Consider the following 27,063-nt stretch of genomic DNA (forward strand, 5'->3'; position numbering starts at 1 on the left):
ACATTATGCGGTGGTGTGCCAACTGTTTTTACCAAGCATTGGTTTTATCCAGGGTAATCACTTGGCAATGTGCTCATTCTGCACATCAAATAACCATGGGCTTCTCTCCTAGGCCGTTCGATTCACGATACAGGCTTGCAGAAAAGAACCAGGTGCTGACTATTGTTAACGTGGAGGACACAGACTCCGGAGTGTACTGCTGCACAGCGGAGAACAATGTGGGCGGTGCAGTCCACAGCTGTGGGGCCCTTCAGGTGAAGATGAGTAAGTAAAGCCAAAAATTCAAGTAGATGTGCCACTAGGAATAACACAATGAAACTTCAGCATGCGATAAAAACAAAAATTATTTTGAATTTGCAGAGCCCAGGATCACAAGACCTCCAAAGGACATCACCGTTTCCGTAGGATCAAAAGTCAGTCTTCCATGTGTCTCGATGGGAAATCCAACTCCATCAATTACTTGGATTAAAAATGACACTCTTGTAAAGGTAACAAATTATATGATAGGAGCTTGCTAACAATTCGATAACATCTTCAACACTAGCTTAACTTCTACATGAGATAGGTGCCGCAAAGGACTAAGTTCGCTTCGGTTGTCATGGTGATAATGGAGTGTAAGACAAAGGATGCACTGTTTAGAGTCGTTGCGGGACAAAATGAAAAGCTCATTTCTAAAATGATACAAGAGTAAGTTGGGGACAAGATAGCCTTATAGGGACATTGTTTTGAATGGGCTTCTCTGAATGGACTTTTGAAACGGCCGGACACAAAAATTCCGCTACTTTATTATATGTAGAAGATATATTTAAACCTCCAGTAACTTTGCAGTCACTACGAAGGGATTAGTGTTACGATTACATTTACTATAATATTAACGTTACGTTATCATTATTATGAAAATGATATTACTATTTTAAAAAAAACCGAGGTTAATTCCTTACTTCTGCGGTTACACCGCTTATCATTGATTCATGAACCATACACCGCTTTAATCCATTAACTATCCATCACGACATTGAGATTAAAGTGTTATGGTTATATTTAATATATAATAATAATAATAATAATAATAATTATTATTATTATTTTTACTGAAACGATACACTACTGTATTAAGAAACCTGGGCTTAATTTGTCCGAAGCGGTCCGAAGGTGAGGCATGAACCTCACTACTCCCCCCCACCCCACCACCCCCACTCCCACCCCGTGTACCTCCTCAGACCACATTTTTTCCAATGCCTTGAACAAACATTGGTACATCACGGATGATGAAGGTTGTGGCGAAGTTTCATCGAAATTGTATGTTTAGGTTCCGAGAAAAAAAAGCAAATACCTATTTTGGGGGGCAAGCCCTCCCACCATAGACCACCTTAGACCCAGATTTTTTAAATGCCAGGAACAAACTTTGGTACAACACGGGTGATTAAGGTTGTGGTCAAGTGTCGTCAGAATTGCATGTGTAGTTTCTGAGAAAAAAGCAAATACCTATTTTGGGGGGCAACCCCCCTGTAGAACCCCAAAGGCGCAAATTTTTTTAATGCCATGAACAAACGTTGGTACATCACGGGGGTGAAGTTTCATTGGAATTGCGTGTGTAGTTTCTGAGAAGAAAGCAAGCACCTACTTTGGGGGGCAACTCTCCCTCCCCCCGTAGACACCGTTGACCCCCGAATTATTGGTATGCCGGTGTCTTCCGATGACTCAGGGAGATGGATGCAACTGCCTTTCATAACCCCAGCTCACTTGTGGGCAAGGTGTAGTACCTGTCAGCCCCCCTTACCAGGGTAACGGTCCACAGCCTTGCGGTTTAAATGGCAGATGGCTCTGCACACCTGGTGGATGAGAGTCCAGTCGACTCCAACAGCACAGGCGGAAGAGGGTGAATTCCCCAACGGCCTGCAGAGGGACGGAGAGGAGTGGCGACCCCTCCCCCCCCCCCCCCCCCCCCCCCCCCCCACCTATACCACACACTTACCCATGTGTACCAGCCATAGAAAGACAATGCCATCATTGACCGAGGAGACTCGACATCATCATCAGACCCCCAAAGGGGCAGATTTTTTAAATGCCGTGAACAAACGTTGGTACATCACGGGTGATTGAGTTTGTGGTCAAGTTTAATCAGAATTGCATATGTAGTTACTGAGAAGAAAGCAAATACCTATTTTGGGGGGCAGCCCACCCTAGACTCCCAAAGGGGCAGATTTTTTTCATGCCATGAACAAACTTTTGTATATCACGGGTGATGAAGGTTGTGGTCAAGTTTCATCGAAATAGTGTTTGTAGTTTCTGAGAAAAAGCAAATTCCTATTTTGGGGAGGTCAAACCTGGACCCACTTTGACCCCGGTAAACCCCCTTAGACCCCGATATTTTTAATGCCGTAAACAAACTTTAGTCACAACACAACAAATATCATTTCTGCCAAATTTGGTCACAATCCCATCAGCGGTTTCGGAGAAGAAGTTTCAAGTGTTTACGGACAGACTCACGTTCCAGGTGAGCTAACTAGAACAGCATTCGGTATAGCGCATACCACCGCCAGAGTGAATAGTTTACGTTTTGTATCCACTGATGGGCCGGATCTGGATTCGGACCTGAACCAAAAGCTAATCGGCTTGTTCTTGTCACCTAACTAACTCATTCACTTAGTTTAGGCATAATCTGCCCAAAACGTTTTAACCATCGGTGAAGTGGTATATCGCCATATATGTTTAAATCAAATGCCTTATCCTAAAAAATCTGATATTGCATGCACATGATCTCTGACCCATTTGTATTGAAATATTAAATTGATGACATCATAAGTCACATAGTTTGGCAGCCATGTTGGATTTAACCTAAAACCTTAACCACTGAAGCGATCGACCCGAACGTTTACGTGTGTCATCGACTAGGCATGCCGATTAAAAGTTGATCACAAAAACGTCATCGGTCACATGGTGTGGCAGCCATATTGAATTAAAGGAAAATATTAAATAATTATATCTCAGAAACCGCTTACTCTATCGATGCGAAACCTTACAAATTTCATCAAACACCATTGCTGCATCGACTTTGAAAATGATGACGTCGTAGGTCACGTAGATAGAAAAAATAGCACCGCAAAGCAGGCATAACCCTTCAGCCCATGCATGGTGGAAAACAATTTCAAGATGGCTGCCGTGGCGGCCATATTGAAAATCGCAGCGCGCCCATTTTCGAAAGGAACCTTTCTCGACTCAACCCCAACACACACTGCAAAAATGGATTTAATCGGACAAGCCGTTCTGCTTGAAATTGACGGAAACCAATTTCAAGATGGCTGCCGTGGCGGCCATATTGAAAATCGCAGCGCGCCCACTCTACCCAACCCCAACACACACTGCAAAAATGGATTTAATCGGACAAGCCGTTCTCCTTGAAATTGTCGGAAACCAAAAGTTGACGGACGCCCGGACGCCCGGAAAACGCCCGTGACGACAATACACCTTCGCCCAATTTGGGCCGAGGGGTGAAAAGCCATCTTGGATAGAAAAACAAACCTTATCCGATCAACACAAAATTTCACAAATGTGATCCCCTACCCATATGTACATTTTTCAGTGTACATTTTCGATGCCATATGTCACGTGGTTTTGGCAGCCATATTATCTTGAAAGCCGATATTTTTTTAAAAACCCTTCTCCGAAACCGCTTCACCGATCGATATGAAACCTGTTATGTCTGGTAAAAATGTGATACTTGAGAACAGCTGAAGGAATTTAAATCAAACTTGTTTATTTTTAGGACAGTGAACGAGGGCATCTGCCCGTTGTCACTGGCAGGGACTATGTGGAGGCATATTGGCGACGCAGTCGCATTGCTCTAGTTTTGATGTTATGATAATTTAATGTACCTGTAATTTACTGCACATAACACATGGTTGGTTACTTAGAAAAGTTAAAAAATGGCTCGCATCACGTTTTGGAAATGACATCTTGGAGTGCAGCATTAGCTCGACACGATGCATACAGTCGTGCTTCCTCAATGCTGTATTTGGCAGGTCAGAGGTCGAGTGATCTTGCTGCCCTCAGGGAACTTGCGAATACACGATGTGCATTTGGAAGATGCTGGGAGATATCGCTGTACTGCGACAAACAGCCTTGGAGAAGCCTTTTCCAGTTTCGCCCGTCTTCGAGTACAACGTCAGCCAGACAATCTTATTTTACTCTCCTTATGTTATGTTTAAATAAGTATCTTTATACTTTACTGCTAATTGCAGATTATTATCAAGAGAAACTATAACTTCCAGATATTGTCCATTACTTTTATCTTCCTTTTTTCTCTCTCCCTCTTCCTTTGCTCCTTGAAGGGTTGACTACGGCAACTTCTCATGCAACAGTACAAAGTTCACACCAACTAGTCCTCATTGCCACGACTCTTCCTCCTTCTTTATTGCTTGGCCCAGCTAGTCACGCGTTTGGGCTGGATCAGGGACCTTTCCATTCTGCAGTGCTTGACAAAGAACAAGATGGGCTGAACCTAGAAGAGGTCTACTCAGGTGGAATTGACCGGGAAACGATTCAGGACACTGGAATTCATGAAGGCACTACTCGTTCTAGAAAACAGAACCAGGACACCGGGGATTCCCCTGACATTGATATAAATACTCGCAGTTCTACTCAGTTGGATGTAGACACTGCACCTCGCAAAGATGTGGACAATGGACATTCCACCAATGCAGACCAAGATTCCAACCGCCCTTCCAGCTCGACAACACGCTCGATGCTGGTCGTTCTTTCTCTGATTGCTGGTATTGGTGCTGGGGCGGTGCTTCTCCTACTGCTTGTGGTCCTCTTCAACTTCCATCGACATAAGAAGATCACAATACCTGAGAATGATGAAGAAACAAAAAGGTGACCTGCCAAGCTATTATCTCAATTTTCTTTTTTAAATGCTAAACATGAATCGTGCAGTGGTGTTGGTAAACTAAAAAGAAGGGTGCGTTATTTCACTATAATATGCTTCCCAATACAATTTGGTGATGTACGCTCCATTGATAACGTGATTCATTGATAACATGCTCCATTGACAATGCACTCCATTGCACCCCAAAACACTCAACATGCTCCCTTAAGTGGTCTACGACGATGCTTTTCCATTTAAAACATAACTAGAAAGCATCTGAAAATGCAACGCCCTTCCACGTTCGTTTGCATTCTGACTTTTTCTTCTTCTGTTTGCTCAAAATAGCGAAAAATGTTTACAATACTAGAAAGAGCAATCAGAGATTGCAGACTCTTGCCAGGATGTTTTCAGTGGTTTTGAAGGCTTTTGTGTTAAAACAAATATGGCGGCCGAACCACTGACCAATGACGTTATCATTATTTTTTTCTCCACCAATTTATCCCTATATGATGCTCAATAAATTTCATCTTGATTGGATAAGGTTTTGTACTTGTCGAATTATGACGTCATCATGGAGGAACCATGATGACATCATCATTAATATGTGTTATTCCACATGGAGAGTTCTTCACAACCAGCAACGGTAGCCGCCCTATGGGCGGGGCTCCAATTGGGAAGCCCACATGAAAAGGCAAAATATCAGAAATTGAAAGTTTTCTATATTTAAAATGATTCATATGAACATCCGTTGAATCATATCACATGCAAATCATGAAAATCTAAACAGTATCTTTAGAATTTCAATAAAATCCACATCACTGTTCATATCGGTAAATATTATTCCATCGTGTTTCAAATCGTGATCGATTCACTATGATTGTGATGATCGTGATCGTGAATCGTGATCGTGAATCGTGATCGATAATCGTGTTCACAATCGCTCTGTCGTATGTACTCCCGATACGTGTACCAAATTCCCGATACGTGTAACTGTACCAAATCAACAGTTAAAAGGATTTTGAGCCGATAGCTGTTAAGGCCTTGGCAAGATCGATGGAGACAGCGTTTATTATACTTTTAATGAAGGGCACTGTCTCAAGCCCCAGTCTCCATCACGGATGGGGCTCAGCGGTTTACCCGAGCCTGACGGCACAGGGCAAGGTACACGCTGGCCCGTCCAGTGTAGCGCGTGTGCGGCCCCGGACATCGAAGGCCATTAAACGTTCATTAAACATTAAACGCTCATTAAACATTAAACGTTCATTAAAGGATTACGAAACGAAAAACATTACGAAATTAAGTTCACACCGTCACGTCAATCACTACCGTGAACACATACATCGTCACAATAAGAACATCGTCACAATGAACGTTATGTTATGCGGGAGTCCAAACCTGAGAATACTGGAGGCCAAAGCTGAAATTGGGAAAACTAAATAGCCTATTTTACTCCTGGAGATCCCAGGATTACCCACAAAATATCGTTTCGATCGGTTGAGCCGTTTTTGCTGTACCTTCGAACAGACACAGACAGACAGACATTTGGTGAATTATAGTAAGATACCTCAGATTGATTTATGATTCCTCAGTAAGATTATGTCTCAATTTTTTCTATGCAGTGCTTTCGGAGATATGGAGGTGCAAATGTTTTCGATTTTTCCAATATGGCGGCTGAACCACGTGACCCATGGTAATCGGGATTTTTTTTTTCCACCAATTTATGCCTACATGATGCTCAAGAAATTGCATCTTGATTGGATGAAGTTTTGTACTTGTCGAATTATCAAATTATGACGTCATAATGAGAGGGTATATATTGGTACATGCTAATATATGCTAATCATGCTGGTATATACTAATCTTCTCTGCATCACTCCAATTTTTGCTGTTACGAGGCCACAGCAAAAGGCCTGCCTTTTTTACACTGAAAAAAGGTAAAAAGTCAAACATTTGAACAGCCTTGGACATGCACCTTGACCCCATGGCCAAGGCACAATGTCAACAAGGCTGTCCCAATAACAATACACATGCGCCTCAACCCCAAGAGGGAAGCGCATGGTCATTCAAACTCATGCATCATGCCCCCGAGGGGCCACAATGCATGGATCATACAATTGGGACCACTCCTCTTAATAGGAGTAAGACCCCTTAATCCACCAGCAGGGCATTACTCCTGCCGGGTACAATTTTGCAGGCTGGTTCACACGTCATCAAGACGGCACACTACAAATTGTGCTTATGGGGCCACAGCTAAGGCCTGCCTTTTTTACAATGAAAAACGGTAAAAAGTCAAACATTTGAACAGCCTCGGACATGCACCTTGACCCCATGGTCAAGGCACAACGTCAACAAGGTTGTCCCAATAACAATACACATGCACCTCAACCCCAAGGCTGAAGCACATGGTCATTCAAACGCATGCATCATGCCCCCCGAAGGGCCACAATGCATGGTCATACAATTGGGACCACTCCTCTTAATAGGAGTGAGACCCCTTAATCCACCAGCAGGGCATTACTCCTGCCGGGTACAATTTTGCAGGCTTGTTTGCCGTCACAGGACGGCACACTGCAAATTGTGCGTTTAGGGCCCGTCCGAAGGCCTGCCTTTTTTACATGTGAAAAAAGGTAAAAAGTCCAAACATTTGAACAGCCTCGGACGTGCACCTTGAGCCCATGGCCAAGGCACAACGTCAACAAGGCTGTCCCAATAACAATACACATGCGCCTCAACCCCGAGGGGGAAGCACACGGTCATTCAAACGCATGCATCATGCCCCCGAAGGGCCACAATGCATGGTCATACAGTTGGGACCACTCCTCTTAATAGGAGTGAGACCCCTTAATCCACCGGCAGGGCATTACTCCTGCCAGGTACAATTTTGCAGGCTTGGCGTTTAGGGCCCATCCGAAGGCCTGCCTTTTTTACAATGAAAAAAGGTAAAAAGTCCAAACATTTGAACAGCCTCGGACGTGCACCTTGACCCCATGGTCAAGGCACAGCGTCAACAAGGCTGTCCCCATAACAATACACATGCGCCTCAACCCCGAGGGGGAAACACACGGTCATTCAAACGCATGCATCATGCCCCCGAAGGGCCACAATGCATGGTCATACAGTTGGGACCACTCCTCTTAATAGGAGTAAGACCCCTTAATCCACCGGCAGGGCATTACTCCTGCCAGGTACAATTTTGCAGGCTTGTTTACCGTCAGGACGGCACACTGCAAATTGTTCGTTTTAGGGCCCCGGACAGAGCCTGCCTTTTTTACAAGAAAAAAGGTAAAAAGTCAAACATTTGAACAGCCTTGGACGTGCACCTTGACCCCATGGTCAAGGCACATCGTCAACAAGGCTGTCCCCATAACAATACACATGCGCCTCAACCCCGAGGGGGAAGCGCATGGTCATTCAAACGCATGCATCATGCCCCCCGAAGGGCCACAATGCATGGCTCATACAATTGGGACCACTCCTCTTAATAGGAGTGAGACCCCTTAATCCACCGGCAGGGCATTACTCCTGCCAGGTACAATTTTGCAGGCTTGTTTACCGTCAGGACGGCACACTGCAAATTGTTTGTTGTACTGCCGAAGCGAGTACATTTATTGATGTATTCTGATCTCCTTTGGTATCCAATACAACTGGTACTCGCTTACATTAATGGTGACTGAATTGTTAAGAATTAAAAAAATTTACATTGTACCCATTACATTTCTTCACTCTTATTATGATATAGTTGTACTAATGAATCAAAATAAAGTAGTTGAGCTTTAATTGTAAACAGTAGGATGAAACATCACGTGGCCATGCACACAATGCATTATGGGATCTCAATCAGAAACATGTTTGGTATAAACGATGAAAGATGTTCACCCGAGAAAAAGATTATTGTAACAACAGGCAGTTTCATGATGGTGAACGCTGCCACTTTAGGCGGTGGTCTACCGATTTTGTATATTCTTGAACAGCCCACCACTTTCAAAAATGTCAATTTCACAAAAGATTATCTCATCGAAGTTTTTGATATACTTTCATGCTGTGAAAAGGTTTCTTTTGGCCTTTGGGTGTAAATCCATCAGGAGAACATGATTATTATTCTGCTTTACTTTTGCATGGTCCTGATCGTATAGATCAGAAGAAAAAAGAGTCGCACATCATCCAGGAAAGACACCCAGAGATTGCCAGTTTTCCCCAGTGGACAAATCTGCACTTGCTTCTGAAACTCAAGGTAGTCCTTGTGGTATCCAGACATGGCCACCGAATGATCTTTTAGAGCTTTTGCAAGGTTTTCTGGAGTAGTTACTATGATAAGCTCTTTCAGAGCTTCTGCATTGCTGCTTGTGTTGGGATTATGCTCCATGTAGTTCCAAAGAAGAAGTCTCTCATAAGACTCCCTTGTCACTATGAGACACCAGATTGCTCTGCTGTAGCTCTTCCCACTGAGTACTTTCTTCAAGCTCTTTGACGAGCCTCGATTCAGTATACAAAAAAAAACTACCCCCGCTAATTTCGGTCCCCTTGTGTAAACTTCTCCCCCCCCCCCCTTCGCACGCCTCCTCCCCCCAAGCCCTCTCCCTCCCACACATCTCCCGATGTCCCTGCTCTCAAATGTTGTGGTTGTGTGCTTCCCCTTCCCTCCCCATCTTGTCTTCCGCTCCCTCTTTTTATATATTTTGTTTGTCTGGTTGAATTGTTTGTGAAATAAATGTTAGCTCTTTCACGAGCCTCGATTCAGTATACAAAAAAACAAAAACAAAAAAAACAACTGGAGGTAACCAAGTTAGCTTCACGAAGGAGCTCAGCTTAATCTGTACCAGTATACCTGCCATCTTGTGGCTCATCATCTAAATATCTATAAAGCTCAGTTTACTTTTTGCTGCACCAAATAACAGCGAAACGGAGTTGAGTAAAAGGGTTCTACAGATGGGATTGAAATTCTACAGATGCTGTGATAAATCACTACCTTTGTCGGTTTGAATGTTTGAAAGAGAATAGACGTCTGGATCAATGTTTGAATTAAATTTAAATCCCAATTTTTTTCCATACAAGAAATATGAAGACATACAAAATGAGGCTATAATCGATAAAGCTCAGCTCTTCCCACTGAGTACTTTCTTCAAACAACTGGAGGTAACCAAGTTAGCTTTCCTTGCGTGGAGTACTTCGGAAAAACCGAAAAATTTGCACCTCTATATCTCCGAAAACGCTGAATAGAAAAAAATGGAGACATGGCTCATTGTAAAGAACTCTCTATGGGGAATAAAATAAGTTAATGATGATGTCATAGGTTCCGCCATTATGACGTCATAATTCGACAAGTACAAAACTTCATCCTATCAAGATGAAATTTCTTGAGCGTCACGTAGGCATAAATTGGTGGAGAAAAAAAGCTAATTATGACGTCATCGGTCACGTGGTTTCGCCGCCATTAAAAAAAAACCGAAAAATTTTGCACCTCTATATCTCTGAAAGTGCTGAATAGAAAAAAAATGAGACATGGCTCATTGTAAAGAACTCTCCATGGGGAATAAATTTTGTTAATGATGATGTCATAGGTCCCTCCATTATGACGTCATAATTCGACAAGTACAAAAACTTCATCCAATCAAGATGAAATTTATTGAGCATAATCTAGGAATAAATTAGTTTAGAAAAAAAAAGATGATGATGTCATTGGTCACATGGTTCGGCCGCCATATTTGTTCTAACACAAAAGCCTGAAAAACCACTGAAAATACATCCTGGTGAGGGTTTGGAATCTCTGATTGCTCTTTCTTGTTCTCATCTTAATCCATCATCATGGCTCCTTAACCAGTCACGAAGCTCGGGCGAAGTTTCTCTGTTATGAGTCATCAAGGCAGAGTCTAGCCGCCGTTCGGGAATGTTCGGCTGGGCGGGGTTCACTTGCTCGTTGGAATGTTCGGGTACTCTCGGCGATCGTCGTTGTTGTTTTAATGGCGACGCTTTTTGATGAAATAAAACGTAGGGGATATCACAGGAGGGCAACTACACACAGGGGATTATTCTTAAGCCCTACCTAATTAGCGTAGCTCCACCCCTCGAATGGAGACACATATACGATCTTTTTATATACAGACTCCCGACGTAGTACATTGAGGGTCTTCTACTTCGCGTCACATGGTCCATGCTAAACTAAACATTCCGAACTTTCCTTGAGATTTATCTCCACCCCCCACAAACGTAACAATATTAAAGTAGACTGCCTGGTTGAACTCGAGTGAGGTTGGCCTGCACATGGTTATGGTTTGGGTTAAGGCTGTTAGGGTTGTGGCTGTTGGGGTTATGGCTGTTTGTGTTTGGGATGTTAGTGTTCAGGATGTTAGGGTTAGGGCAGTTGGGTTTGGGATTTTTGGGTAAGGGATGTTATGGTTAGATATGTTGGGGTTAGGTATGTTGGGGTTAGGTATGCTGGGGTTAGGTATGCTGGGGTTAGGGTTTGCACACAAGTGGATGAAAATATACTATACAGTTCCTTGTGGGAATAAGTGAGGTTGATAAAAAAATAAAGCAAAATATGGAACGCTTCACGAATTTGCGTGTCATCCTTGCGCAGGGGCCAATGCTAATCTTCTCTGTATCGTTCCAATTTTTGCATATGTACTGCCGAAGCGAGTACACTTACTGATGTATTCTGATCTCCTTTAGTACCCAATACAACTGTTACTCGCTTACATCAATGGTGACTGAATTGTTAAGAATTTAAAAAATTTACATTGTACCAATTACATTTTTTCACTCTTAATTTGATATAGTTGTACTAATGAATCAAAATGAAGTAGTTGAGCTTTAACTGTAAACAGTAGGATGAAACATCACGTGGCCATTCACAGAATGCATTATGGGATCTCAATCAGAAACTTGTTTGGCACAAACGATGCAAGATATTCACCTGAGCAAAAGGTTATTGTAACAACAGGCAGTTTCATGATGGTGAACGTTGCCACTTTAGGCAGTAGTTTACAGATTTTGTATGTACTTGAACAGCCCACCACTTTTTAAAATGTCAATTTCACAAAAGATTATCTCATCGAAGTTTTTGATATACTTTCATGTTGTGAAAAGGTTTCTGTTGGCGTTTGGGTGTAAGTCCATCAGGAGAATATGATTATTATTCTGCTTTAATTTTGCATAAAGGTGTCACAGAATGTACAAATTTAAGGTTTAAATTACAAAATCGTCCCCACCCTCCTCTTTCCCTTAGTCACTTTCCTCCCTCACATGATCTTTTCAATCCCACCGCGTTTTCTTTTCTGAATGTTGGCAACTATGCAGTCTGTGATCGAGGAATGACCTAATTTCAATTGACCTATATGTTTTGAACACCAGAACATGAATCGGAACAGGAATCGGAACACAAACCTACTGCAGTGCTTTAGGTCTGAATTTTTGCAAAAATGTACGTTCCGAGCGTACATGCGCACAATGGATTAAGCTCTAAGGTAATTGCTTTAGTCTGTCTGGCAGTCAAACAGAATTGAAAATCCTTCTAAACAGGAAACTTACTCCTTTTTTCCCCTTTTTTTGGTATACAAGATCAAGGCTCGTGAAAGACCTGACATTAATCACACAAAAAAACGGACACATAAAACATGTTATAAGGGGAGCGGTCGACAAGATGGGGAGAGAGGGGGAAGCACACAAGAACAACCTTTAAGAACAGGGACATCGGGAGATCTGTGGGAGGGAGAGGGCTTGGAGGGAGGAGGCATGGGAAGAGGGGGCAGGGTAGGAGAAGTATAAAACACATGGACACTGCTCGGACTTCCAGGAAAGAAGTCGGTATTTCAGAAAAGTGGTTCTGGGGTGAATTAATGTGGGTAGAAAAGATCAAGGTTTTGGATGGGGGTCCTGGAGAGATAAGAGATGGTGGTGAAGATAAGAGATGGTGGTGAACAGCTGTTTTAAAGACCTGGAGTATCCTGGAGTACCTGTTTTAAAGAAAAACAAAATTCAATATAAACAAATATCAATGATTCTCTATTATAAACCGCATGGATTTTAGGCGGTAGTTTAAAGATTTTGAGGGATGGCATGAAGCACACAAATAACAGGCACAAATAACAAACTTGACGTGATAAATTAAGTGGTGTAAAAGACGGTGCGCTAACTTCAGTAAACTTCTGAAAAAAAATTATGCAGTCTTTAAAACTTTAATTTTATTTCAATTGAATTATATTTTGTTATTAACAAACACAAAACACACAGTTACACATAGAATTGAGTTATAGCCATGTTCTTTATAACAGGATTTTCCTTTAGAGTCTTTGTTGTTTGTATGAATACAAGTTGCTTGTCATCCAGGAGATGGCTCAGATGGCAGAGTGCTGCTACAATTCACCACTGGTAGAGTTCACCAGAGAGCCTGGGTTCAATTCTCAGTGTGGTTATGCGATTTTCCTACATATGCCAATTTGGTTATTTTGAATCCTGTTCATTTATATATTGGCAGTTTATTGGTTCCAACTGGTCCCATTGACCGACTGGTTTTTACTGGTATTTTCTACTGGTCCAGTGTTTCACTTTCCTTATTGAAACTAGTACTGGTCCAATTTCCTATGGGATCTGTCCTGTTGGTTTTCTGTGGGATTTTCGCCCTGGGTTGTAATACCCTCACCCACCTGGAGTGGCGCTACATGATGCGCATTTACATGGTGAATTGGTATCCTCCCCTCTATACCAAAAGCCCCCCAAGACCACCGGCAAATACAAAAACAACCATATGCACTATTTGGGGCCATGCTGACCCTATGTAGCAAGTTTCGATGTAATTGGCTCAGAACTCTAGGAGGAGTAGTGCGACAAACAAATACACAAACACTCACCTATCTCTCTGTCTGTTTGTGAACAGGATATCTCCAAAAGTTGTGGACAGATTCAGACGATATTTGGTGGAGAGGTTGGGTATGTGGCAAGGCCGAAATGATTAGATTTTGGTGAAGATGCGGATCCGGATCAGACAATATTTTAAGTTATTCTCACTTAAAGTGATATGGCTAAAACCGATATATAGCATGATATCTCAAAAATTTATCGACGGACTTGGACGAAATTTGTTGGGCAGGTTGGGCATGTGACATGGAAGAATCAAACCCATTTTGGTGAAGATACAAATGAGAATTTTTTTTTCTTTCTTGTTGCCATGTTTCATCCTCAGAGTATGAACCCACCTCATGTGTGACACTCAGGAAAGAACAATCAGAGATTGCAGACTCTCGCCAGGATGTGTTTTCAGTGGTTTTTAAGGCTTTTGTGTTAAAACAAATATGGCGGCCGAACCATGTGACCAATGACGTTATCATTATTTTTTTCTCCAACAATTTATCCCTATGTGATGCTCAAGAAATTGCATCTTGATCAGGTGAGGTTTTGTACTTGTCAAAATATGACGTCATAATGGAGGCACCCATGACATAATCATCAACATATTTCATTCTCCATCGAGAGTTCTTTACAATGAGCCATGTCTCAATTTTTTCTATGTAGTACTTTTGGAGATATAGAGGTGCAAATTTTTTCGGTTTTTCCAAGATGTCGCCCATACCATGTGCCCTATGACGTCATAATTATCATTACAAAATTCTGCAGGTGGAGTTGAACCGATGGTGAAAATTTCCTGTCAATCGGACCAACGGTTGCAGAGAAAATCATATTTATTCTGTGTGGACAAACAGACAAATAGATGAAAAATCGGTCAGAGACCGAGGACTTGCAGGAATGTACTTTTTTATCGTCCATTTTGGACAAATATGGCGGCCGAACTACGTGACCGATGACGTCATCATTATTTGTTTTCTAAACTAATTTATTCCTTGATGATGCTCATAAATTTCATCTTGATCGGATGAAGCTTTGTACTTGTGGAATTATGACGTCATAATGGAGGCACCTATGACATCATCATTAACATATTTTATTCCCCATCGAGAGTTCTTTACAATGAGCCATTTCTCAATTTTTTCTATTTGGCACTTTCGGAAATATAGAGGTGCAAAGTTTTTCCGTTTTTCCAAGATGGCGGCCGAACCACGTGACTGGTGACGTCGTCATTATTTTTTTCTCCACCAGTTAATGCCGACATGGCGCTCAAGAAATTGCATCTTGATCGGATGAAGTTTTGTACTTGTCGAGTTATGACGTCATAATGGAGGCACCAATGACATCATCATTAACATATTTTAGTCCCCGTGGAGAGTTCTTTACAATGAGCCATGTCTCAATTTTTTCCATTCAGCACTTTCAGAGATATAGAGGTGCAAAGTTTTTCGGTTTTTCCAAGATGGCGGCCGAACCCCGTGACCGATGACATCATCAATTGGGCACAGTCTATTCCAGAGCAAGACAAATATGTGTGTAAAGTTTGGCGATTCTACGTGCAAAGGTATAGACGTCGTGCTGCGCACAGACAGACAAACAGACAGACATACCAACCGATCAACATACTTGCCGGAATCATTTCCGGCAAGTAACAAACAGACAAACGGACTCAAATGCAATGCCCTCTCCTCAGGCGAGGGTAATTAAAAAAAAAAAATACAATTAAAAATGTATGATTGTATGCAGTCTTGACCTTTGACCTGTTGATCTTTAAAAAAAAACAATCGGCTTCTAGCTTTTGATTGGTGAACCAATTTAGTCACTCAATATGCAAATTCTTTAGATATCAGGTCAATCAGGTATGTTGGCATATTTTGCAATTGCCTCACTGGATTCACTTTCCCTTTCCCTCATTCACCTGTGCTCAACAACATCTGTATCAAGCAGCACAATCAGAGGCTCTAACCTGTGAGCATAGTGTGGAGTGATAAAGAAGAGGTCACCATCAGGACCTCGAAGCACAGCGAGTTTGAATCCGTCGTCTTTGGCATGAAATAGGTAAATCATGAGATGATTTGAGTGCTTCAATCTCCTCTGTCTGTTCTGTATCATTGACAGTAGTCAGTTTGAATGCCTTGCCATCAACAATGAGTGGAACAGATTGTTGAGAGATTCGACAAGAAGCTTCTGAGCAAGTACAGATTTGCAACAGCAGTCAAAAAAAACTTTGCTTTATTCTCATCATTCTGCAGGAAGACTTTGAAATCTGCCGGTGTCACGAAACAGATCCGCCCCCAGCGATTCTGTACCGGTACAGATTCGCCCCCCTCGAAATAGATTCGCCCCCATGCCACGAAATAGACTCTCCCCCGTGACAAAATCGCCCCCTCATAATATATATGTACATGTTTCAGCAGATATTCAAACTTGGAAAAAAGTGTAACAATTGTATGGCTCTTGGTGATTGTGGAAGAGGTCTTTTACAATTAATCTACAACTAGAGCAACTGAATATTGGTGTGAAGCAATAAAAATAAAACCATAATAACCATAAAAATAAATAAAAATAACCAAAAGTAACATAAAATAACATAAAATAACCAAAAATAACCATAAAATAACCATAAATAACCATAAAAATAACCATAAAAATAACCATAAAATAACCATAAAACCATAAAAACCATAACCAAAATAAAAATAAACCAATAAAAATCTATCAATAATTACTAGATCAATAATCTATCAATAATCTATCAATAATTACATGTTCAAGTATGTCTTAAAAAGATTGAGAAAATGTGTAAGTCCGCACTCAATCAATTCCCCAAACAATATTAGTAGTACTTTTATCACGCCCCCTCTTGTAAACCAATATTTCCATATGTATATTTATATATCCGCAAACGAGAATGGGGGGCGATTCTATTCTGATGGGGGCGAGAAACGTATCCGCCGGGGGGAGAGTTTATACGGGGGCGGATTTATTTCGCGACACCGGCTTCCGAGTATTTTGCCTTCCAGAAGCAATTTCTCACCGCAGCCACGACAGAGCCTTTCATGACTCTTAGGACTGGTTTCAATATAAACATCTGTTGAGAAAATAACATGGCAATTGTTGCTGATTTGATCCAGCAATTTCAGTCTGATGTACTTGAAGGTTGGAGGAACATCTGTCAGTGTGTGGAAGAAAGCATTGCCATCTTAGATAAAGAGCATCTTGGAGTTGTGTTGTGGTAACCGAGTGAAAATCTCATCATTCGAGAGGATAATTACTTTACTGGAGTTGCTGGAGATGCTTTACTTGTTCGGAATAGGAAGCCATGTAATGTAGCGAGAGCTTGAGGGATCACAGTGATTGGGTAGAACATGAGCTATTCAAGTGAGATTGAATTATCCAGTACCTTAACTGAGACTTCACCAAGGCTACATCACCTTGTTCCTGGTACTTGATAATGTTCCCTTGTATTGTTGTCAGTTTAACATGCTTATTTGCTTTTTCCATTGTTTGCAGCTTCATCTTTGGGACCTTCAATGTCTCCTCCATTCTCTTGTCAACAGCACACAGATTCTATGGAATCAGAGATCTTGCTACTTACTTGACTCCCTTCTTCAGTAATTGCTTGCCACTAGGATGTGGCTTGTCAATTATAAGGAGAAAGATGGAAAACCACGCAAGGAAAAACATGTTGTTCTGATGACCAGACGTGAAAAAGGAATTTGTCATTTCCCCCATTGTTTTGTGAAATAGAGGGAAGCTGTTGGTCCTGATAGTATTGATCAGAAGAAAAAAGAGTCGTACATCATCGAGGAAAGACACCCAGAGCTTACCAGTTTTCCCCAGTAGACAAATCTGCATTTGCTTCTGAAACTCAAGGTAGTCCTTGTGGTATCCAGAAATGGCCACCGAATGATCTTTTAGAGCTTTTGCAAGATTTTCTGGAGTAGTTACTATGATAAGCTCTTTCAGAGCTTCTGCATTGCTGCTTGTGTTGGGATTATGCTCCATGTAGTTCCAAAGAAGAAGTCGCTCATAAGACTCCCTTGTCACTTTGAGACACCAGATTGCTCTGCTGTAGCTCTTCCCACTGAGTACTTTCTTCAAACAACTGGAGGTAACCAAGTTAGCTTCACTAAGGAGCTGTAGCTCAGCATAATCTGTACCTGCCATCTTGTGGCTCATCATGTTGAGATAATTCATGATCGTGTGGAATGCCCTGATCGGTACAATGTGGTTTTTGTGTAATCATCTGGGTTGTTCCATATGATCGGAAAAGCTTTCATGCATATTTTGAGGTTAAACGTGTTTATGGTATAATTCTGGCCCACCTCTTCAGTGGCTTGCTTTGACTCCTTGAGAAGGTTCTCCATGACATTGTACTCTGTCGAAGGCTCCAGAATCCAGAGTTAGATGGCAATCGTAGTGCGCTTAGCTGGAGGGTTTTCTGTAACAGAGATGAAGGCTGCACAGGAAGACACTTCCTCATTACCTGTTGTGCTGGCCTCCCAACAGATCACCCAGAGCCAATAGACATTTTGAGCATCTTTTTACGCAGCCTCATTTTCAGGTGGTTGATCGATATTCTCCATCATGACTGGGCCCTTGTTTTTGGTTAATATGTGGAGGGGCTAATTCTCTGGGGGGGGGGGGGGGGGAGAAATAGGGGGGAGTAAGTGTAGAGGAGGTAAATATGTCGATAACTAGATGTTTCCTCCTGGGGACTGATGGTAACGATGAGTTGGCAATGTACAATGCTGGCAATTACCTTGCATCTCCTACAGTCACGTGAAAAAGTAAGTACACCCCATGTAATGTTTTGACTTTTTCAACATATTTCAACATACAGCTATTTGATCTTCATTTCAACAATATTGATAGATAAAGGTGATATAATATAACAAATATCATGAAACATTTACATTTTGTAGTCCATTGTATAATTTAAATAAACATAAATGCAAATTTCGCATGTGGAAAAAGTAAGTACACCCCTGTATTTATCACTACTTCAAATACCTAAAATTAGAATCAGGTGCACCAGCTCAGGTGGAAATGATTAGAACATCGTTAGAGAGGATCTTGGAGGAACCTGTCTTATTTAAACCTCAAACATTTAGTTTGTCTTGCTCTTTGTTGTTGAAGTGTGCGGCGTCACCATGCCTAGATCAAAAGAGCTCTCCGAGGCCTGCAGAAAGGTTATAGATGCCTACGAGTATGGGAAGGGATTTAAAAAGATCTCCAAACAATTTGAAATCAATCATTCGACTGTCCGCAGGATCATCTACAAGTGGAGAAGATTCCAAACAACTGCCAACTTGTTCAGGCCAGGCCGCCCCACCAAGTTCAGCCCGAGAGCAGACCGCAAGATGCTGAAAGCAGTCTCGAAGAACCCCCAGAATGTCATCACGGGACCTACAGGTAGCTCTTGCCACTGTTGATGTCAAAGTGCACGAGTCTACCATTAGAAAGAGGTTGCACAAATTTGATCTACATGGGAGGTGTGCCAGGAGGAAACCTTTGCTGTCCAGAAAGAACATCAGGGCAAGACTAAAGTTTGCCAATGAACACCTAGGCAAAGACCAGCACTACTGGAACAATGTGCTCTGGACAGATGAGTCAAAGGTAAAGCTATTTGGCCACAGTACCAGAAGACATGTTTGGCGAAAACCAAAGACAGCATTTGACCACAAGAACCTGATACCAACTGTAAAGCAAGGTGGTGGAAATATTATGGTTTGGGGCAGCTTTGCTGCATCAGGGCCTGGGCAGCTCACCATCATAGAATCCACTATGAATTCTTCATTGTACCAGAGGGTGCTTGAGGATAATGTGAGGCCATCTGTTGGGAAAGTTGAAGCTCAACCGAAGGTGGACCTTGCAACATGACAATGACCCTAAACATACCAGTAAATCCACCAAGGAATGGCTGAAAAGAAAGAAATGGAGGGTTCTGGAATGGCCAAGTCAAAGCCCGGATCTAAATCCCATCGAGATGTTGTGGGGGGATTTGAAACGAGCTGTGCATGCAAGAAACCCCTCAAACATCGCACAACTGAAAGAATTCTGCATGGAGGAGTGGGCAAAAATTTCTCCCAGTCGATGTCAGAGACTGGTAGACAGTTATAAGAAACGCCTACTTGAGGTTGTTTCTGCCAAAGGGGGCAATACCACCTATTCGAGCCAAGGGTGTAGTTACTTTTTCCACATGCGAAATTTGCATTTATGTTTATTTAAGTTATACAATGGACTACAAAATGTAAATGTTTCATGATATTTGTTATATTATATCACCTTTATCTATCAATATTGTTGAAATGAAGATCAAATAGCTGTATATTTAAATATATTGAAAAAGTCAAATTTTACATGGGGTGTACTTACTTTTTCACGTGACTGTATATCATGATGTCACCAGCCGTGTTTATGATCCCACTCTGAATGGAACACGTCATTGTATGGGACTCTGACGTTTTTCCATGTCAGTAGAGAAGACTTCCATTCCAATGGAGCATCAACTGCTGCTTCTAATTACATGGCAAAGCTGTTGCTTTCACAATGGCCAAATCGATTGAACATGGTCAACAGCTGCCGGCTGCTATACAAGTGTCAAAGAGTCATGCTTCGCAAGACATGTTTTGGCAATTTCCATTCACCACTGGTGACTGCATGGCAAAGATCTTGTCCTAAGGAGAGCACCAGGTGACTGGATCGAACTTCTTTGGTGACTGCTTGATCTGCTATGATAAAAGTCATGAACTAGTGCTGGAGTTGTTAACGGTAACCCATCATTCACATCTAAATCACTGACAGAGGGCGGCCATTGGAGTTCAGCTGTCTGTTTAAAAGCTCTCACAATTACACCACGTAATAACTTGTCGACTTCCTTGACCAAGTCCTCAGAAGAAAGCTCATTTGCTTTGCTCATTGCTTCACCCATTGATATGTTTCTATGAAATATCAAGTATAATGGGGAATTTCCTTCAGGTTCTGCCCTCGTGAACTGGATTTTGCCAAGGCAAATCCTCTATATTTAGGAGTTGCAAGAGAGATTTTGTCCATCTCTGTAATGTACATCAGAGTTAACGTTGAGAGGGATATTCGTTTATGTTCGGCTGCAACAACGTTTCCTATGTAAGCTACCAGAAGACATGATTGAGAGTTTCTTGGTGGGCAGGTGCCATTCCAGATTGTGTCATCACATGCTCAAGGTTAGTACTTCTCCAGTATTCTGCTTTTGATGTGCACTTCCTTCTCCATCTCAAGCTTCTTCACAAGCAAAAAGTCAAATCCACGGATTATATGGAGCAATTTATGGTCTTCCCTCTCCTCTGGAACTTCTTGAATTGTTGTCCCACCATCCTTCTAAAAAACTGTCGTTGACTCCTTAGATCAACTTCCCTGCTTTCGGACATTATTACATCCAGCTTTAGTGCAGAATATACAATCAGCTTCAAATATAGTTCATTCATTACTTCCCTTTCTCGGGGATCTACAAGATTATTCAGAAGTTACTGGATGATCATCGGAATGCTTTGGTCTGTTCAGATCCGCTGTGAAATGAGAATAGTAGTTGCGATGATTGCCGTCAGTGGTACATATATCTTTAGGTATTTGCTCACAGACAGAAAGAAGCCATTCTTGTTGGGTCATCAATAGGTTCTGCCATTTGCCGACCCTTTACATTCTGGAGCTTGCTCAGAACTCCCTGTGCGTCCTTCATTGCAGAAAAAGGCACAAGTTCTCCATGTTTGATACCTCCCGCTTCCGCATGGACGATACATTTGCCCCATCATTGTTTCTTTTTTGTAGGTGAGTCCTTCCATGGCTCATGACCCTTCTGTTTTGAAGACATTTTGCTTTACGAGATGTCAGTATGCTGATGTTCTTCAGCATGCCCCTCAAAGCATTGTATGATTTCCCTTGAGAGGATCGACAAAAAAAGCAGATACACATTAATGAGATGCATGATTTCAATAAAGTCTGAATATTTTTCTGCCTCCGGCGACATGTTTCCGGGTTGTCCATCCGTCCGCACATCCGTAAGTCTGGGCTAAACCTCGTTATCTCAGCAACCATATGTCCGATTGTGACGAAACTTTCAGGGTAGGAGTGACACCCATGCAGAATGTTTTAATGATAATTGTGTTGTCATAGGTCACGTGGTATGGCAGCCATCTTGGATTAAAAGCAAATAATTCAAAAAATATTTCTCAGAAACCGCTGAATGGAAAAATTTGAAAGTTGGCACATTGTCAAGTACTCCCAATGGGGAACAAAAGCATGAAAATGATATTATCGGTGAAGTGGTATACCAGGCAAAAATGTTTTAATCGAATTCCTTATCCTAAAAATCAGAAATTGCAGGCACATGATCTATGACCCATTTTTATTGAAATATTTAATTTATGACATCATAGGTCACATGGATTGGCAGCCATATTGGATTGAAGGAAAATATGAAATAATTATATCTCTGAAACTGTTCACCCTATCGATGCGAAATTTTACAAATATCATCTCATTGCACTGTTGCATATAGTTTGAAAATTATGATGTCATAGGTCACGTGCTTTGGTGGCCATCTTCGATAGAAAAACGAACCCTATCCAATCAACACGAAACTTCACAAACGTGATCCCCTACCCATACATCTGCAGAGTGATGGCATCTACCCGTTGTGGGACTATGCGGAGGCATATTGGCGACACAGTCATATTATTCAAGGGGAGGGGGGGGGGATGTACAATGCGCACTACTTTGTCCCTCACTGACGTCACTCCCTGACCAATCCTGACATCCCATTGCACCTAAAGTTCTGTTGCAGAAGCTCCTTAACATTTTCTTATTTTAATCATTATTCTCATCATTATTCCATTATTACCCTCGCCAGAGGAGAGGGTATTGCATTTGAGTCCATTTGTCTGTTTGTCTGTTTGTCTGTTTGTTTGTTTGTCTGCACAGATTAAATATTATTTTCTCTGCAACCGTTGGACCAATTGACAGGAAATTTTTACCATACGTGCACCTCCACTTGTAGAATTTTTAAATGATAATTATGACGTCATAGGTCACATGGTATGGGCGCCATCTTGGAAAACCCGAAAAAAATTGCAGCTCTATATCTCTGAAGGCGCTGAAGATAAAAAATTGAGACCTGGCTCATTGTAAAGAAACCTCCATGGGGAATAAAATATGTTAATGATGATGTCATAGGTCCCTCCATTATGACGTCATAATTCGACAAGCACAAAACTTCGTCTGATCAAGGTGAAATTTATTGAGCATAATCGAGGAATAAATTAGTTTAGAAAAAAAATGATGATGATGTCATCGGTCACGTGGTTCGGCCGCCATATTCGTTTTAACACAAAAGCCTTAAAAACCACTGAAAATACATCCCGGCGTGGGTTTGCAATCTGTGATTGCTCTTTCTTGTTCTCATCTTAATCCATCATCATGGCTCCTTCACCAGTCACGAAGCTCGGGCGTAGTTTCTCCATTACGACTCATCAAGGCAGAGTCTAGCCGCCGTTTGGGAATGTTCGGCTGGGCGGGGTTTACTTGCCCGATGGAATGTTCGGGTACTCTTGGCGATCATGGTTGTCGTTTTAATGGCGACACTTTTTGATGAAATAAAACGTAGGGGAAATCACAGGAGGGCAATTACACACAGGGGATTATTCTTAAGCCCTACATAATTGGCACAGCTCAACCACTCAAATGGAGACACATATACGATCGTATTCTATAAAGATTCCCAACTTAGTTCATCGAGGGTCTGCTACTTCGCGTCACACGGTCCATGCTAAACTAAACATTCGGAACTTTCCTTGAGATTTATCTGCACCCCCACAAACGAAATAATATTGAAGTAGACTGCCTGGTTGCATTCGAGTGAGGTTGGTCTGCACATGGTTATGGTTTGGGTTATGGCTGTTAGTGTTGGGGATGTTAGGGTTGGGGATGTTCGGGTTAGGTCAGTTTGGTTAGGGATGTTAGGGTAAGGGTTGTTATGGTTAGGGTTGTTGGGGTTAGGTATGTTGGGGATAGGGTCTGCACACAAGTGCATGAAAATATACTATGCAGTTCCTTGTGGAAATAAGTGAGGTTGATAAAAAAGAAAACAAAATATGGAACGCTTCACGAATTTGCGTGTCATCCTTGCGCAGGGGCCATGCTAATCTTCTCTGTATCGTTCCAATTTTTGCATATGTACTGCCGAAGCGAGTACACTTATTGATGTATTCTGATCTCCTTTAGTACCCAATACAACTGCTACTCACTTACATTAATGGTGACTGAAGTGTTAAGAATTTAAAAAATTTACATTGTGCGCATTACATTTCTTCACTCTTAATTTGATATAGTTGTACTAATGAATTAAAATGAAGTAGTTGAGCTATAACTGTAAACAGTAGGATGAAACATCACGTGGCCATGCACACAATGCATTATGGGATCTCAATCAAAAACTTGCATGGTGTAAACGATGAAAGATGTTCACCTGAGCAAAAGATTATTGTAACAACCGGCAGTCTCATCCTGATCAACGCTGCCAGTTTAGGCGGTGGTCTACCGATTTTGTATGTACTTGAACAGCCCACCACTTTTAAAAATGTCAATTTCACAAAAAAAATCTCATCCAAGTTTTTGATATACTTTCATGTTGTGAAAAGGTTTCTGTTGGCCTTTGGGTGTAAGTCCATCAGGAGAATATGATTATTATTCTGCTTTAATTTTGCATAAAGGTGTCACAGAATGTACTAATTTAAGGTTTAAATTACAAAATCCCCAAAAAACCCCACCCAACCCCATCCTCCTCCTTCCCTCAGTCACTTTCCTCCCTCACATGATCTTTTCAATCCCACAGCGTTTTATTTTCTCAATGTTGGCAACTATGCAGTCTGTGATCGAGGAATGACCTAATTTCAATTGAATTATATGGTTTGAACACCAGAACATGAATCGGAACATGAATTCGAAGACAAACCTTCAGCAGTGGTTTCGGTCTGAATTTTTGCAAAAATGGACGTTCCGAGCGTGCATGCGCACAATTGATTCAAGATGTAAGGTAATTGCTTTAGTCTGTCTGCTTGTCTGGCAGTCAAACAGAATTGAAAGTCATTCTAAACAGGAAACTTACGCTCCCCCCCCCCCCCCCTTTTTGGTATACAAATTGAGGCTCGTGAAAGACCTGACACTAATCACAAAAAAAAAACGGACACATAAAACATATTATAAGGGGAGCGGTAGACAAGATGGGGAGAGAGGGGGGAAGCACACAAGAACAACATTTGAGAGCAGGGACATCGGGAGATCTGTGGGAGGGAGAGGGCTTGGGGGGAGGAGGCATGGGAAGATGGGGCAGGGTAGGGGAAGTATAAAATACATGCACACTGCGAGGACTTCCAGGAAAGAAGTCGGTATTTCAGAAAAGTGGATGTGGGATGAATTAATGGGGGTAGAAAAGGTCAAGGTTTTGGATGGGGGAAGATAAGAGATGGTGGTGAACAGCTGTTTTAAAGACCTGGAGTATCCTGGAGTACCTGTTTTAAAGAAAAAAAATCAATGTAAACAAATCTCAATGATTCTATATTATAAACCACATGGATTTTAGGCGGTAGTTTACAGATTTTGAGGGATGGCATGAAGGACACAAATAACAGGCACAAATAGCAAACTTAACGTGGTAAATGAAGTGGTGTAAAAGACGGTGCGTTAACGTCAATAAACTTGTGAAAACAAATTATGCAGTCTTGAAAACTTTAATTTTATTTCAATTGAATTATATTTTGTTATTAACAAACACAAAACACACAGTTACACATAGAATTGAGTTATAGCCATGTTCTTTATAACAGTATTTGCCTTTAGAGTCTTTGTTGTTTATATGAATACAAGTTGCTTGTCATCCAGGAGATGATGGCTCAGATGGCAGAGTGCTGCTACAATTCACCACTGGTACAGTTCACCAGAGGGCCTGGGTTCAATTCTCAGTGTGGTTATGTGCTTTTTCCTTCATATGCCAATTTGGTTATTTTGAATCCTGTTCATTTATGTATTGGCAGTTTATTGGTTCCAACTGGTCCCATTGACCTACTGGTTTTTGCTGGTATTTTCTGCTGGTCTAGTGTTTCACTTTCCTTATTGAAACTAGTACTGGTCATATTTCCTATGGGATCTGTCATGTTAGTTTTCTGTGCGATTTTCGACCTGGGTTGTAATATCCTCTCCCACCTTGAGCGGCGTTACATGATGCACATTTACATGGAGAATTGGTCTCCTACCCTCTGTACCCTAAGCCCCCCAAGACCACCGACAAAATACAAAAACAACCATATGCACTAATTGGGGCCTTGCTGACCCTATGTAGCAAGTTTCGATGTAATTGGCTCAGAACTCTCCGAGGAGTAATGCGACATACAAATACATAAACCCTCACTTATCTCTCTGTCTGTTTGTGAACAGGTTATCTCCAAAAGTTGTGGACAGATTCAGACGATATTTGGTGGAGAGGTTGGGTATGTGGCAAGGCCGAAATGATTAGATTTTGGTGAAGATGCGGATCCGGATCAGACAATATTTTAAGTTATTCTCACTTAAAGTGATATGGCTAAAACCGATATATAGCATGATATCTCAAAAAGTTATCGACGGACTTGGACGAAATTTGTTGGACAGGTTGGGCATGTGACATGGAAGAATCAATCCCATTTTGGTGAAGATACAAATGTGAATTTTTTTTTTCTTCTTGCCATGTTTCATCCTCAGAGTAGGAACCCACCTCATGTGTGACACTCAGGAAAGAACAATCAGAGATTGCAGACTCTCGCCAGGATGTGTTTTCAGTGGTTTTTAAGGCTTTTGTGTTAAAACAAATATGGCGGCCGAACCACGTGACCAATGACGTTATCATTATTTTTTTCTCCACCAATTTATCCCTATATGATGCTCAAGAAATTTCATCCTGATCGGATAAGGTTTTGTACTTGTCGAATTATGACGTCATCATGGAGGCCCCTATGACTTCATCATTAACATGTGTTATTCCACATGGAGAGTTCTTCACAACTAGCAACGGGATGGGCGGGGCTCCAATTGGGAAGCCCAAATGAAAAGGCAAAATATCAGAAATTGAAAGTTTTCTTTATTTTAAACGATTCATATGAACATCCGTTGAATCATATCACACGCAAATCATCAAAATCTAAACAGTATCTTTAGAATTTCAATAAAAGCCACATCACTGTTCATATCGGTAAATATTATTCCATCGTGTTTCAAATCGTGATCGATTCACTATGATTGTGATGATCGTGATCGTGAATCGTGATCGATAATCGTGTTCACAATCGCTC

The 27,063-nt window shown here is 41.6% G+C and overlaps 1 protein-coding gene and 2 non-coding genes across 5 annotated transcripts in view; 1 reads left to right on the plus strand and 2 right to left on the minus strand.

Annotated features, from left to right (window-relative positions):
* The window catches only part of MUSK (muscle associated receptor tyrosine kinase), a 105,459-nt gene that overhangs the window by 11,847 nt on the left and 66,549 nt on the right, over positions 1–27,063 (plus strand). For 2 of the 3 annotated variants that reach the window (XM_068124587.2, XM_068124596.2), the window contains exons 3-6: positions 113–264; positions 361–488; positions 4,023–4,164; positions 4,332–4,875. In XM_068124587.2, coding sequence (XP_067980688.2) covers positions 113–264; positions 361–488; positions 4,023–4,164; positions 4,332–4,875 — 966 coding nt within the window. The remainder of the gene's footprint in view (positions 1–112; positions 265–360; positions 489–4,022; positions 4,165–4,331; positions 4,876–27,063) is intronic. The other variant, XM_078781936.1, reaches the window with a different exon arrangement.
* LOC137419695 (U6 spliceosomal RNA) lies at positions 11,400–11,507 on the minus strand. Its single transcript, XR_010982994.2, has one exon. It is a non-coding gene; the product is annotated as a U6 spliceosomal RNA (small nuclear RNA).
* On the minus strand, positions 23,830–23,936 carry LOC144889945 (U6 spliceosomal RNA). The gene has a single exon (XR_013622160.1). It is a non-coding gene; the product is annotated as a U6 spliceosomal RNA (small nuclear RNA).

The sequence above is a fragment of the Myxine glutinosa genome, chromosome 1 (genome assembly GCF_964187855.1).
Source record: "Myxine glutinosa chromosome 1, kmMyxGlut1.1, whole genome shotgun sequence".
NCBI classification, from domain to species: Eukaryota; Metazoa; Chordata; class Myxini; order Myxiniformes; family Myxinidae; genus Myxine; species Myxine glutinosa.